Genomic DNA, 13618 nt, shown 5'->3' with positions numbered 1-13618 from the left:
ATTATTTACCATTAAATTGTACGAAAGTAATAACTCAATATTTATGCCAAAAATTTGAGTCATCTAGTAAGTGATCTGTTGAATAATTAAGAGATAAACTAAAAGAGAAGTAAAATACACACCAATATAGTGTATTATATTAATTATATGAAGTGATTTTACAATAAGGGATCACCTATTTTAATCCAAGCAAAAGACAAATTAAAAGGTTGAAAAACACACTCCGAAACAGTATATTTTATTTTTTAATATATTGAAATATGTATTTTTTTTCTTTTGAATTGTCCTTTACTTGGAATAAAATTAAGGAATTCTCTTATTAGAAGGGCTATATATATAGAGAGAGACAGAGAGAGAGAGATAAATATAAAATTTTCTAAAAAATCTCTTAAGTTATTAAAATAAGGGATAATATGTTTTCAACACACACGGAGTAATTTTCAAATATAAAAATCCTTAGGTTCTTTAAAGTAAGGTATAACTTATACACCTTTAGATCGAATGAAATGTAACGGATGAAAATTTAAGTCATCATTTTAAGTTACATTTCTTTTTTCAATGAATGGTACAAAAAATTTAAGATCAGGAAACGAACCATAAAAACGTTATGCATAAAAATTGGGAACTTGACCAAAAAAAATTAAATAAATAAGACAATATATTTATAACAAGAAACTTCTTTATTAGAAACATTTCAGGCACCAAATGTAGAGCCATTGAATGCATAACCATATCAAAAGCAAAAGATTAAAGACCTACATAACAGATCAAGTCTCACACTCTAAACTTAATACACAACAAAGTAACACTAAACATGGCAAAGTTGATCTTATTAACTCAAACAACAAAATGGGAAATGAAAATAAGTCCAAACTTCAATTCTCTTCCAACATGTGACCACCATCTTCAGCCACCAATTAAGAAAAAAAAAATCAAGATAGATAGTACTTAGAGGACTAGATAGAGGATCTGTTTGGTCATATTAAATCTGCATGTAACAATTCTGCCAGCTTAAATCACAGATTCACAAAAGCTCCTCGTCAAAGAATAATAAAGGGCAATTGTAAACTTTAATAGGGATAACTGACACAACACGAAAGTAAAGAAAGAACAAATCTTCCCCAAAAGATTTGTTTTTTTTTTTTTAATTATGAATCAACCAACCAAAACAAATAGGGTTCAGCTCCCTTTTATACTAAAACACTAAATAACATGAATTTCCCAAACTGGGTAAATTCAAATTATTTTAACACAATAAAGTTCTACAGACAGAATTTTAAAAAAACTTAAAATAAAGAACAAATAAAGAAAAACTTAAAACTGTCCAAGTTACAGCCTGTTCTACATCAATAACCAACTAAACAGAATAACAAAACAGCCCTCTGTGCTGTGAAATTACTTGCAAGCCTTCCGAAAACACAGCAGGGTTAATACAAGCACACCGGATATTGTTTTGTTAAGTCAATCATAAGCAACTATTATTTCGTAAAATACTACCAAGTAAGATACAGTATTTAACACCATATGATTTCTCAATTAGCCCAAAAAATTGTCGGATAAAAAATCGGATGGTCAAAAATCAACCACTGACAAACCAATGAATTTTCATAAGGGCATTATTGCTCATCCTAGAAATGACAATCTACAAGGTGCTCTTTTCGACCCTTATCCCCTGCCCTCCATAGAGTTAAAAAGCCCCTGGCATCAAATCCCCAGTTTGAATGTCATTCATTCTTAACACCCCATAAAAGTGAAAAAGAACTTGCTGGTTGAACTAGCTAATCCCCACAACTGCATTCCCAACAGATCAAATAAACATATAAGTAAATCACTCAACCATATGAAACTAGTGTTAGTTATAACTTCATCGGTGTAAGTAAATAACTTACTGCCCTGCATCTAAGAACAAACGTTTTTCATTCGTCTTATGCCTAACCAAATTGTCTTTATTTAGTATTTAATACAACTTAATTTCCTAACATTCCTCCATCAAAGATGATCAATTAGCCACAACAACAAAATCATAGTCAAATTGAATGAAATAGCAGCCACATTGTAGAAGGAAAAAGTGGGAATGCCTCGCATGGAGCAATTAGTAAATAGAAACCCCTGTTGAACAGTAACAACTCTACACGTTCCGCTCAACTAAAGATCATGTGAATAAAACAAGACAATAACCATATGATGCACGTCAAAAGAGTATGATTTAGCAACCAGAAATCATGAGAGCAATGAAACCAATGTGGTCATAATACAAATAAAAACCTAAACTATATACAAACATGTCATAAAGTACCAGAAAATCCTAAATCTAGCACCAATAGCAAGAAAATAAGCATAATACCTAAAAAGTGAAAGAAATCAAGCGAACTACCCAGCTGGCCAGAGAGCAGGTGAACCCGACTAGATCTAAATATCAATAAAAACATAAATTTCAGACATATTCATTTCACAAAAAACCCATAAAATCCAAAATTTTACACAGACTCGCATGGTTAACAAACATGTCATAATTTTTTTTTAAAAAAAAGACAGACCAATGCTAATTCTTCAAAAACAGGCAAGAAAATAAATTTATTTTCAAATATGCAGGTCAGAAGCTGCAGCACGATGGATGAATCTGACTAGATTGCTAATCTAAACTAAGAAAAACCTAAAAATTTACACATACCCATTTCATAAAATCCCCAACAAAACCCTATATCTCCAAAAATCACACAAAAAACAAAACCTAACAAAAAGTTATGAAAAGCACATAAGCCATAAGAGGAAAAAAAAGGAGAGAGAGAGATTTTTGCAGTCAAATGTGGGGGCAATTCAATTCAACAACAGACCCGAGAGAAGCAGGAGAGCTGAAGAGATTCAGTGAGAAGAGGAAGCAGTGGAGTGCTGGTGGTGGGTGTGGTGAGAATGAGAAGGAGAAGGAGCGATGACTCTATTGTAGACTTGTTCGCCAACAAGATAGATTCCAAAAGCGACGAGAGCGATGCCAAGGCCTGGAGTGGCTTGACGCAGATTACTCGTCAGCAGTGGATGCTTTCTCCACCCATCTCTTCGCCTGAAGAACTCGCCTGTGTGCCCCATCCTTTCACTTGTTTTGTCAACGATCGCTAACCCTTTCGATCGATGCTTCTTCTTCGTCTTCTTCTGTCAGTCGTGTGGTGGAATATGGAAACTGCGAAATTGATCGTGCCCTTTTGGTTTAGTTCGCTGCGTTGTGTATCTTTGGGCTTGATTGGGCCTGGCCTTCATTTGAGGTAATTGCAGCAGATACACCTAGGGGTTGCAAAATCAGATTCGGATCTGGTTTGGGTTGATCCGATCGGATTTCGGGTCACTCGGATTGGAAAAAAAAATCATCCGAACTCAACCCGAATTATTAATCCCATCCGATCTGATTCGAATATATTTAGATCGGATTGGATAAAAAATTCAGATTAATTCGGATCGGATTTAAATTTAAAAGCATTCGGGTTATATATCCATTCTATATTTATGGGTTAATTTTAGAAATAATCAAGCAAAACAATCAACCTTATCTCAAGATAAATTTTGTTTTAAGCTTTTTAAATTAAATTTTTAAAAACAATATAGTCAATACCATGAAAAACTTGGTGACAGTGAATGTGGAGGTGAATTAAGTTGCAGCGGTTGTGGTAACCGGTGAAGCCAGCGGCAGCAAGCGGTAGCAGTCGAGGTGCAGCAGATTCCATCAGCATGTCATAATTGCAGCGATGGCTTGGCTTCGCACGATCGCGTCGGTGACTGTTGACTGTTGGTTCGCGCGGTTGCATCTCCAATCTGTTGGCTATTGCTTCTTGCGGTTGCGTCTCCAATCTGCTCGCCACTGCTTCGCTGACATCTCCGATCTCCGATGGCTTGACTTCGCTGACATCTCCGATCTCCGATGGCTTGACTTCGCATGATCGCGTCAGCGACTACTGGCTGCTAATTCGCGGCTTCACGAGGTTGCATCTCCGATCTGCTCGCTGCTGCTTTACTATTTGGCATCTCGACATCTCCGATCTCCGAGGCCCAACCTCTATTTGTGTGTGATTGTGTATGGTGTGAGTGTCTCTGTGTTCTTACAGATTTTTTTAATTTAGATCTAAGATTTGCTTTGTGTGTAGTGTAAATCCGATTTTGTTTTGTTTGCCACTTTGTTAGTTTGTTTCATTAGTTTTTTTTTTTTGTTAAGCCAACCAGATCGGGTTTTCGGATTGGATTAGGTTTCCTCCAATCCGATCACGATCCGATCGGATTGGCAAAGTTACACCCGATCGGATTTTGTTAACAATATGATCCGATTCAAATCCAATATTTTTTTGGGTCGGATCGGGGCGGATTGGGTATTTTAGTATTTTACCCAGCCCTAGATACACCTTGATACATTCAAAATTATCTCAATACTCTAAAAACAGAATTTGCCAAAATTTTCTTCAATACTCTCTAAAAACTCACATAAAATTACTAAACTATCCTTATCTTAAAACACTTACACAACTCAAACATAGCATGACTCAAATAAACACTCATACATATTGAACCAGACATCAACACATGAGCAAACCGAGCTTGAGAAGGGGAAGTTGCTGCAACTGAGAAAGAGAAGCTTGGTTCGTCGCTGTACAATCGTCGGTGAAAGCTAATTCTTTGCTGTAAAATTGTCGGAATCTAACTACTTGAGGAAAATAATTCCTTGTAATTAGTTTTCTTTTTTATATTTAAAGAAAAAAAGATCTTATATTGTAAAAATAGATTAAATTAGTTGTGGGTCTCTTATAACATACAAATTTCTAGCCGTTTGCTCTATATAAATGGTGAAAAATTGATGGATTGGGCCGATTATAATTCAGTTGTGTAAGGTCATGTAACATACGATTTTGTCGTGTAAGGTCATGTAACATGAGATTTAAGGTCGTGTAATACATGACCCTCAGTCGTATATGACATGACTTTTTGTATTATTACGCAATCTTGAATCATGTATTACGGGATTTTCACGACCTTTAGTTGTTTATTACATGACATTCATATATTACACGACTTCATGTATTACAAGATCTTCATGTATTACACGACTATTACAAGACCTTCATGTATTACACGGCTTCATGTATTACACAACTTATTTCATTATTCATTAGAATAATTTAGTTCTTTAAAGACTTAATTTGTGCTAAGAATTTATATTTGTTGCTATGCAAAAAATGTCAACAAAAATTATTAAAAAAAAAGAAGTGAATACATAGTTGTATTTGCATAAGAGGTTATAATTTTGAAAGAATTTTGGCAAGAAGAGTTTAAGTGTAAGAACTAAGAAGATAGTAAAAAAGAGTGGATTCCATGTATTCATTAAGGACATTTTAGGCTTCACACATATTTGTTAGGGTATCTATGAAAATAAAAAAAGAAAGAGGTATTTAAATAATTTTATAACTATTAAAGAATATTTAATTAAAAACCCTCCTTCATTCTCCATCTCATCTCAACTAAGCAAGCCCATTAGCCCATGAAATATTTTTTCGGATTTACGATTTGGTGAACAACTTCTTTCGATCGGCAGTAGCACAAGTTGAAGTTGTAAATTAACCAACGTATGTTCATGATAATACGAAAACATAAATAACATCGTCCACTACACCATCACTCGTTATAATTAAGAGTACTTTATATAACTCATCCCTAGAATTTTCTTCAATAATGTAAATTCTAAAGCTTCGACTAGCAAAATCGTGGATGTACATTACTAAGAGCAAAATACAACTATTTTAAATGCTTGAACACAAAATAATTTGCTTCCTACTTTAAATTTACAACATCTTTAATCAAAATTCATTCGCGAGCTAAGTACTAAATTACCGCTGGCACTACTAGAATGATTCTACCTCTAAATCTACCATCTGATTTAGCTAGCTTCCTTAATGACACCATTCTTGCAAGCTGAATCTTCTTTTTCTCTCTAGACTGCATGCACTTTGTCAGTCCTAAATCGCTGGGTAAAGGTTGATTCCTCTAATGGAGTTGATGAGCCATGAGCAAAAGCAAGCAGACCGGTGTACGCAATCATTGCTCTGTTGTCAACATATAATAGCGGTCATCTGTTGCAAACAACCTTCCACCCCGCGCAGAGCACATTGTTCTCATCATCTCTTGCGAGCGCTCGTTACAACCCACACCGCCTACAATAAGAACATCCTTTTTGTCACAATGTGCCATTGCCCGTTCCGTGATCTCCATAAGCATTGCAAAAAGAGTTTCCTATAACGCATATCATCAAGCAAAATGTAAATTTCCAATTACGTTAACACACAATTCATATAACGATCCATGAAGAAATGGCAACATATAATTGCAGTCTTTAAAGCTATGGCTCGTGCTGTTCCAATGGATTGAAGGATGAAAAATGCAACTAACCTGTAGGGAATAGCACAAATTTGCAGGAGTGCACTCATTATTGTTGAGCTTCTCTGCAGCAGTTGCTTCAATATAGCTCAATATCCTGCTAAAAGAGACATTCATCCCTTTTACAACATAAGGAAGATCAAGAAACGTTTTCCCTTTCTTTGCCAGCTGGTAAAGAAGAAAATCATATTAGGCAAATCAAGATGGAAGACTTTCTGTCCCATCTCTCAATCTACCAACTGAAGCATTAATCACAAGTCAGCAGCCAAAGCTATATGCATAATTTATTTTTTATAAATAACCTAAAGCAAGTGTATATTTCCATGATGATTCGGGAAATGATAAATGAAGATAAGAAGATAAGCAAGTAACAGAAACACAATTCTTGAACTGCGAGACACATGCTTAAACCAACTCACAGTTAGGGCCCAGATATAGACTTAAAAATTCAACTGCTCTAAATCATTCATTACCTAAATGTTTTACAATTACATATAAATTTAAGGAGCCGACTAAGTTACGTTAAACGTAACTTACGCCAAGCACAACAACAGTAGCAGGTCCTATCAATGTGCACTGTTGTTGTATGTGGCGTAAGTTATGTTTAACGTAACTTAGCCAAAGCCTAAATTTAAATGGATTTTTTTTTTAATTACATGAGACTATTACTCAAGAGTAAAACTCATATTACATGAGATTACAACTGATATTTACAAATCAGATTATTACTAGGATTATTTTACATCAATTCTTATGAAGTCCGCCCAGATTTTTACCATTTCTAATATTTGAGGGACGTCTACTACACTCACATTTCGATAGAGAGAAGACACTACTTTCACTAAAATTGAGGAAGGAAATTAAATCCCCACAATGCATTGTGGGGCTCGAAACCCATGACCTCACAATTGTGAGTTATGAGTTCTAACCACTAGGCTAAAGCCTAGTGGCTAAAATCTAAATGGATTTAATCCTTCTCAAAAGAAGAAAAATGTTGAATAAATCAATCTTCACATACCTGCTCAAAGTTACACACACACACACACACACATATTTATAGAAACATATACACATGACAAGTTCAAGAGTGGTGCACTAACACTGCATATACATACATACATACATACATACATATATACATATAGCAGTCTTTAGAAAATGCAAATATTGAATAAATCAATCTTCACATACTTTGCTCAAAATCACACACACACACAAAGAAACATATACACATGCCAGGTTCAGGAGCGGTGCACTAACACTGCATACACATACATACATACATACATATAGTAGTCTTTTGGAAAATGCATATGTTGAGCTCTAGACCATGTAGGCTATCATCCTGTTGGGCTTGATTTGAATACCTTTGCTGCATTGACTAGATAGATCATGTTTACTCTCCAAATGAAATTATTGTCTTTTAACTATATTTGTTTATAGTTTTAGCGCTTTAATATTTTCGTATTTTTGTAAAAATACGAAAAATACCATCATCATCATCATCATCACCATCATCATCGTCATCACCATCATCATCTTTAGTTGGTAATCCACAAGTTATTAATAATAAATTAAGTAGTCCTCACAGAAATCATAAGAAAATGACGGATATGGACCATATACAACATATATCGGATGCATATATGCACGACCAAGGAGTTATAGCCAGCTAGTAATGTTATTCTTTAGATTCCACTAAACTTTTACTACTAATTGCTTTTAGGTAAGACTTGATTTTTTTTCTTTAATTAAAAAAAATCATAACCTAATTGCCTTGTGCACCGACACCGGTGTCATAACTCGAGCAGTGTGTTGTGTTCGCTCGGGTTGCAAATATCATATAGGAGTCAGAAGAGGAGTAGGAGGTGCATTCTTATTCGATTGAGATCCATGTTTCAAAAGATATCTACACTTGCAGAGAGAGTTTCATAATTATTTGTACTCTTAATTGTAATTTTCATTCTTCAGAATATACCAAATTTGTTCTCTCCGATAAGTTTTAACGTACTTAGTGACATTATAATTTCATTTTTTCCCTAAAAAAATAAGGGGTGGGTAAAACCTAAATTTCTTTTCTGATCACTAATCTCCCCATGAATTTGAACTTGGATGACCACTTAAATAAAATTATTTGAAAAACATCTGACTACACCTCGGGAAAAAATCAAAATGAAAAAAAACAACTTGTACTTTCATAAGTTCTCCATAATTTCTCCATGTATAAATATATAACTGGCTTTATTTGAGCCAAGTCATCAAAAGCTCCCTATATCCGATCGTTCGACCCTTTTGTTCTCTTCTACAGTTGGTCATAAATATGCACTTTGCTTTCATTTTCACCCAACTAATAATCACTTAAGTTTGCTTGATGTATACAACAACACCCACACGACCTTCAAAGTTCATGGTTCAAGTCTCAACTGCCCCTTTAACTGATAATTAATGATTAGGTTCTCAACTGCCCCTTTAACTGATAATTAATTATTAGGTTGAAAGATGGCATAATTAAAGGCTAAAACGTGGGGCGGACAATATATCACAAGAAGTGAATGGAAAAGAAACAATAGATTTCAGGAGCTGGCTACGGTACAGTTTCGTTAACAGACAGACCAGGTTAGCCAGCTCCCCAAGATTGTCATTTGCTTGCTTTGTTTCCACACGCAGGGACACGTGGAGTGCATGGAGTGGGGGATGTATGTTACGGAATCTGTAACATAGACTTCTCCTAAATTTCATAATCTTGAATATAGAAGTTGGGTAAAAGCATGATGGATTAAGTGATATCGCTTCCAAGTTTCAACTAACATCCTTCCATATGCCACACTAATTGTATCTGTCTCTGTAAAATTATTTATTAAAAAGAAAAATAGCTAACATATATAATTGTACGTAATTACAACATTCGGGATGATGTTGTGATAACGATTAATTAAGGCGGGTCGGAGGGAGCAGATAAATCATTGAATGTTAGGCATTATTGCAGGAAATCTAATGAAGTTGTACGTTCAATTGTTTGATTTATATCGTAGTGGGTTTCCCTTCAAGGCCGGTAATTAAGAGTAGGTCCAGCTCGATGCAAAACGCCATCAATGGTTAATCAATTAATTATTAAAAAAAGAAGAAGTGAATACATAGTTGTATTTGCATAAGAGGTTATAATTTTGAAAGAATTTTGGTAAGAAGAGATTTAAGTGTAAGAACTAAGAAGATAGTGAAAAAGAGTGGATTCCATGTATTCATTAAGGACATTTTAGACTTTGCACATATTTATTAGGGTATCTATGAAAAAAAGAAAGAAAGAAAGAGGTATTTAAATAATTTTATAACTATTAAAGAATATTTAATTAAAAACCCTCCTTCATTCTCCATCTCATCTCAACTAAGCAAGCCCATTAGCCCATGAAATATTTTTTCGGATTTACGATTTGGCGAACAACTTCTTTCGATCGGCACAAGTTGAAGTTGTAAATTAACCAACGTATGTTCATGATAATACGAAAACATAAATAACATCGTCCACTACACCATCACTCGTTATAATTAAGAGTACTTTATATAACTCATCCCTAGAATTTTCTTCAATATTGTAAATTCTAAAGCTTCGACTAGCAAAATCGTGGATGTACATTACTAAGAGCAAAATAAAAACTATTTTAAATGCTTGAACACAAAATAATTTGCTTCCTACTTTAAATTTACAACATCTTTAATCAAAATTCATTCGCGAGCTAAGTACTAAATTACTGTTGGCACTGCCAGAATGATTCTACCTCTAAATCTACCATCCGATTTAGCTAGTTTCCTTAATGACACCATTCTTGCAAGCTGAATCTTCTTTTCTCTCCAGACTGCATGCACTTTGTCAGTCCTAAATCGCTGGGTAAAGGTTAATTCCTCTAATGGAGTTGATGAGCCATGAGCAAAAGCAAGCAGACTGGTGTACGCAATCATTGCTCCGTTGTCAACGCAATAGCGGTCAAATCGCTAGCTCAATATCCCGCTAAAAGAGACATTCATCCATTTTACAACATAAGGACGATCAAGAAACTTTTCCCCTTTCTTTGTCAGCAGGTAAAGAAGAAAATCATATTAGGCAAATCAAGATGGAAGACTTTCTATCCCATCTCTCAATCTACCAACTGAAGCATTAATCACAAGTCAGCAGCCAAAATTATATGCATAATTTATTTTTTATAAATAACCTAAAGCAAGTGTATATTTCCATGATGATTCGGGAAATGATGAATGAAGATCAGAAGATAAGCAAGTAACAGAAACACAATTCTTGAACTGAGAGACACATGCTTAAACCTACTCACAGGTAGGGCCCAGATATAGACTTAAAAATTCAACTGCTCTAAATCATTCCTTACTTAAATGTTTTACAATTACATATAAATTTAAATTGATTTTTTTTAATTACATGAGACTATTGCTCAAGAGTAAAACTCATATTACATGAGATTACAACTGACATTTACAAATCAGATTATTACTAGGACTATTTTACATCAATTCTTATGAAGTCCGCCCAGATTTTTACCATTTCTAATATTTGAGGGACGTCTAGTCCACTCACATTTCGATAGGGAGAAGACACTACCTTCACTAAAATTGAGGAAGAAAATTAAATCTGCACAATGCATTGTGAGGCTCAAAATCCATGATCTCACAATTGTGAGTTATGAGTTCTAACCACTGGCTAAAGCCCAGCGGCTAAAATCTAAATGGATTTAATCCTTCTGAAAAGAAGAAAAATGTTGAATAAATCAATCTTCACATACCTGCTCAAAGTTACACACACACACACACACATATTTATAGAAACATATACACATGACAGGTTAAGAGCGGTGCACTAACACTGTATATACATACATACATACATACATACATACATACATATAACAGTCTTTAGAAAATGCAAATATTGAATAAATCAATCTTCACATACCTGCTCAAAGTCACACACACACACACACAAAGAAACATATACACATGACAGGTTCAGGAGCGGTGCACTAACACTGCATATACATACATACATGCATACATACATACATAAATACATACATACATATAGCAGTCTTTTGGAAAATGCAGATGTTGAGCTCTAGACCATGTAGGCTATCATCCTGTTGGGCTTGATTTGAATACCTTTGCTGCATTGACTAGATAGATCATGTTTACTCTCCAAATGAAATTACTGTCTTTTAACTATATTTGTTTATAGTTTTAGCGCTTTAATATTTTCATACCATCATCATCATCATCATCACCATCATCATCCTTAGTTGGTAATCCACAAGTAATTAATAATAAATTAAGTAGTCCTCATAGAAATCATAAGAAAATGACGGATATGGACCATATACAGCATATATTGGATGCATATATGCACGACCAAGGAGTTGTAGCCAGCTAGTAATGTTATTCTTTAGATTCCACTAAACTTTTATTACTAATTGCTTTTAGGTAAGGCTTGATTTTTTTCTTTAATTAAAAAAAAATCATAACCGAATTGCCTTGTGCACCGACACCGGTGTGATAACTCGAGCAGTGTGGTGTGTTCGCTCGGGTTGCAAATATCTTATAGGAGTCAGAAGAGGAGTAGGAGGTGCATTCTTATTCGATTGAGATCCATGTTTCAAAAGATATCTACACTTGCAGAGAGAGTTTCATAATTATTTGTACTCTTAATTGTAATTTTCATTCTTCAGAATATACCGAATTTGTTCTCTCCGATAAGTTTTAACGTATTTAGTCAAATTATAATTTCATTTTTTTCCTAAAAAAAATAAGGGGTGGGTAAAACCTAAATTTCTTTTCTGATCACTAATCTCCCCATGAATTTGAACTTGGATGACCACTTAAATAAAATTATTGGAAAAACATTTGACTACACCTCGGGAAAAAATCAAAATGACAAAAAACAACTTGTACTTTCATAATTTCTCCATAATTTCTCCATGCATAAATATATAACTGGCTTTATTTGAGCCAAGTCATCAAAAGCTCCCTATATCCGATCGTTCGGCGCTTTCGCTCTCTTCTACAGTTGGTCATAAATATGCACTTTGCTTTCATTTTCACCCAACTAATAATCACTTAAGTTTGCTTGATGTATACAAACACACCCACATGACCTTCAAAGTTCATGGTTCAAGTCTCAACTGCCCCTTTAACTGATAATTAATGATTAGGTTCTCAACTGTCCTCTTTAATTGATAATTAATGATTAGGTTGCAAGATGGCATAATTAAAGGCTAAAACGTGGGGCGGACAATATATCACAAGAAGTGAATGGAAAAGAAACAATAGGTTTCATAATCGTGAAGATAGAAGTTGGACAAATGCATGATGGCTTAACTGATATCGCTTCCAAGTTTCAACTAACATCCTCCCATATGCCACGCTAATTGTATCTGTGTCTGTAAAATTATTTATTAAAAAGAAAAATAGCTAACATATATAATTGTACGTAATTACCACATTCGGGATGATGTCGTGGTAACAATTAATTAAGGCATGGTCGGAGGGAGCAGATAAATCATTGAATGTTAGCATTATTGTAGGAAATCTAATGCATTATTGCAGGAAATGTAATGAAGTTGTACGTTCAGTTGTTTGATTTGTATCGTAGCGGGTTTCCCTTCAAGAGGCCGGTGATTAAGAGTAGGTCCAGCTCGATGTAAAATGCCATCAATGGTTAATCAATTAATTAATTACTTCTCCAGGCTGTTAACACGCACGCGCATGGAAAAGTAATAAATTCAGGACGAGTATGGTAGAATTTAAATGAGTGAACATGAACGATAGCATCAAGATGGAGTAACCTAGCTAATTTAACAACGAATTAATTAGTACTAATCAAATTAGAAGTTTCAATTAATTTATTTATAAATGCATATGCATGAATGCAGCAGTACAAACTTAAGGCTTAATAATGGCACCCTCGATTGTACGTGCCGCCGGGTGCAGGTTTGCAATGTTCACCCCTTTTGGAACCCTGGGGAGGAGGGGTACAAGAGCGATAGCTTCGGCCTCGGCCTTTTCCGCAATCGAACACTGGACGTCGCTTCAAGGGATTCAAATTCAATACGTTTGTTGCAGCAGCAGCAGCCAATTCCGATTCCGGATCATCATAAAAGAACAACACATCAGGATCAATATGGAAATTAGTAATGGCGGTGCCGTTGCCTGCTGCACA

The 13618-nt window shown here is 34.7% G+C and overlaps 2 protein-coding genes across 3 annotated transcripts; both read right to left on the bottom strand.

Annotated features, from left to right (window-relative positions):
• Nucleotides 1–1100: 1100 nt before the first annotated feature.
• LOC127902729 (NADH dehydrogenase [ubiquinone] 1 beta subcomplex subunit 3-B-like) lies at nucleotides 1101–3719 on the bottom strand. Its single transcript, XM_052442640.1, has 3 exons — nucleotides 3612–3719; nucleotides 2835–3147; nucleotides 1101–2409 (listed from the first exon to the last, which is right to left on the bottom strand). Exons 1-2 carry the CDS (start codon nucleotides 3717–3719, stop codon nucleotides 2863–2865), a joined length of 393 nt encoding a protein of 130 aa, XP_052298600.1. The 3' UTR covers nucleotides 1101–2409; nucleotides 2835–2862.
• Nucleotides 3720–5665: 1946 nt separating this feature from the next.
• LOC127902599 (uncharacterized) lies at nucleotides 5666–11000 on the bottom strand. 2 transcript variants are annotated; one of them, XR_008055018.1, is made up of 3 exons: nucleotides 10611–11000; nucleotides 6418–6707; nucleotides 5666–6261 (listed from the first exon to the last, which is right to left on the bottom strand). XR_008055018.1 is itself a non-coding variant. In XM_052442148.1 (2 exons), exons 1-2 carry the CDS (start codon nucleotides 6520–6522, stop codon nucleotides 6067–6069), a joined length of 300 nt encoding a protein of 99 aa, XP_052298108.1. In that variant the 5' UTR covers nucleotides 6523–7412; the 3' UTR covers nucleotides 5668–6066. The 2 variants fall into 2 exon arrangements, 1 of the variants encoding a protein (XP_052298108.1); XM_052442148.1 differs by lacking the exon at nucleotides 10611–11000 and having other exon boundaries at nucleotides 5668–6261; nucleotides 6418–7412.
• Nucleotides 11001–13618: the final 2618 nt, after the last annotated feature.

The sequence above is a fragment of the Citrus sinensis genome, chromosome 5 (assembly GCF_022201045.2).
Source record: "Citrus sinensis cultivar Valencia sweet orange chromosome 5, DVS_A1.0, whole genome shotgun sequence".
NCBI classification, from domain to species: domain Eukaryota; kingdom Viridiplantae; phylum Streptophyta; class Magnoliopsida; order Sapindales; family Rutaceae; genus Citrus; species Citrus sinensis.
The sequence above is the reverse complement of the archived record's forward strand: the minus strand, read 5'-3'. Positions and strand labels throughout refer to the sequence as shown.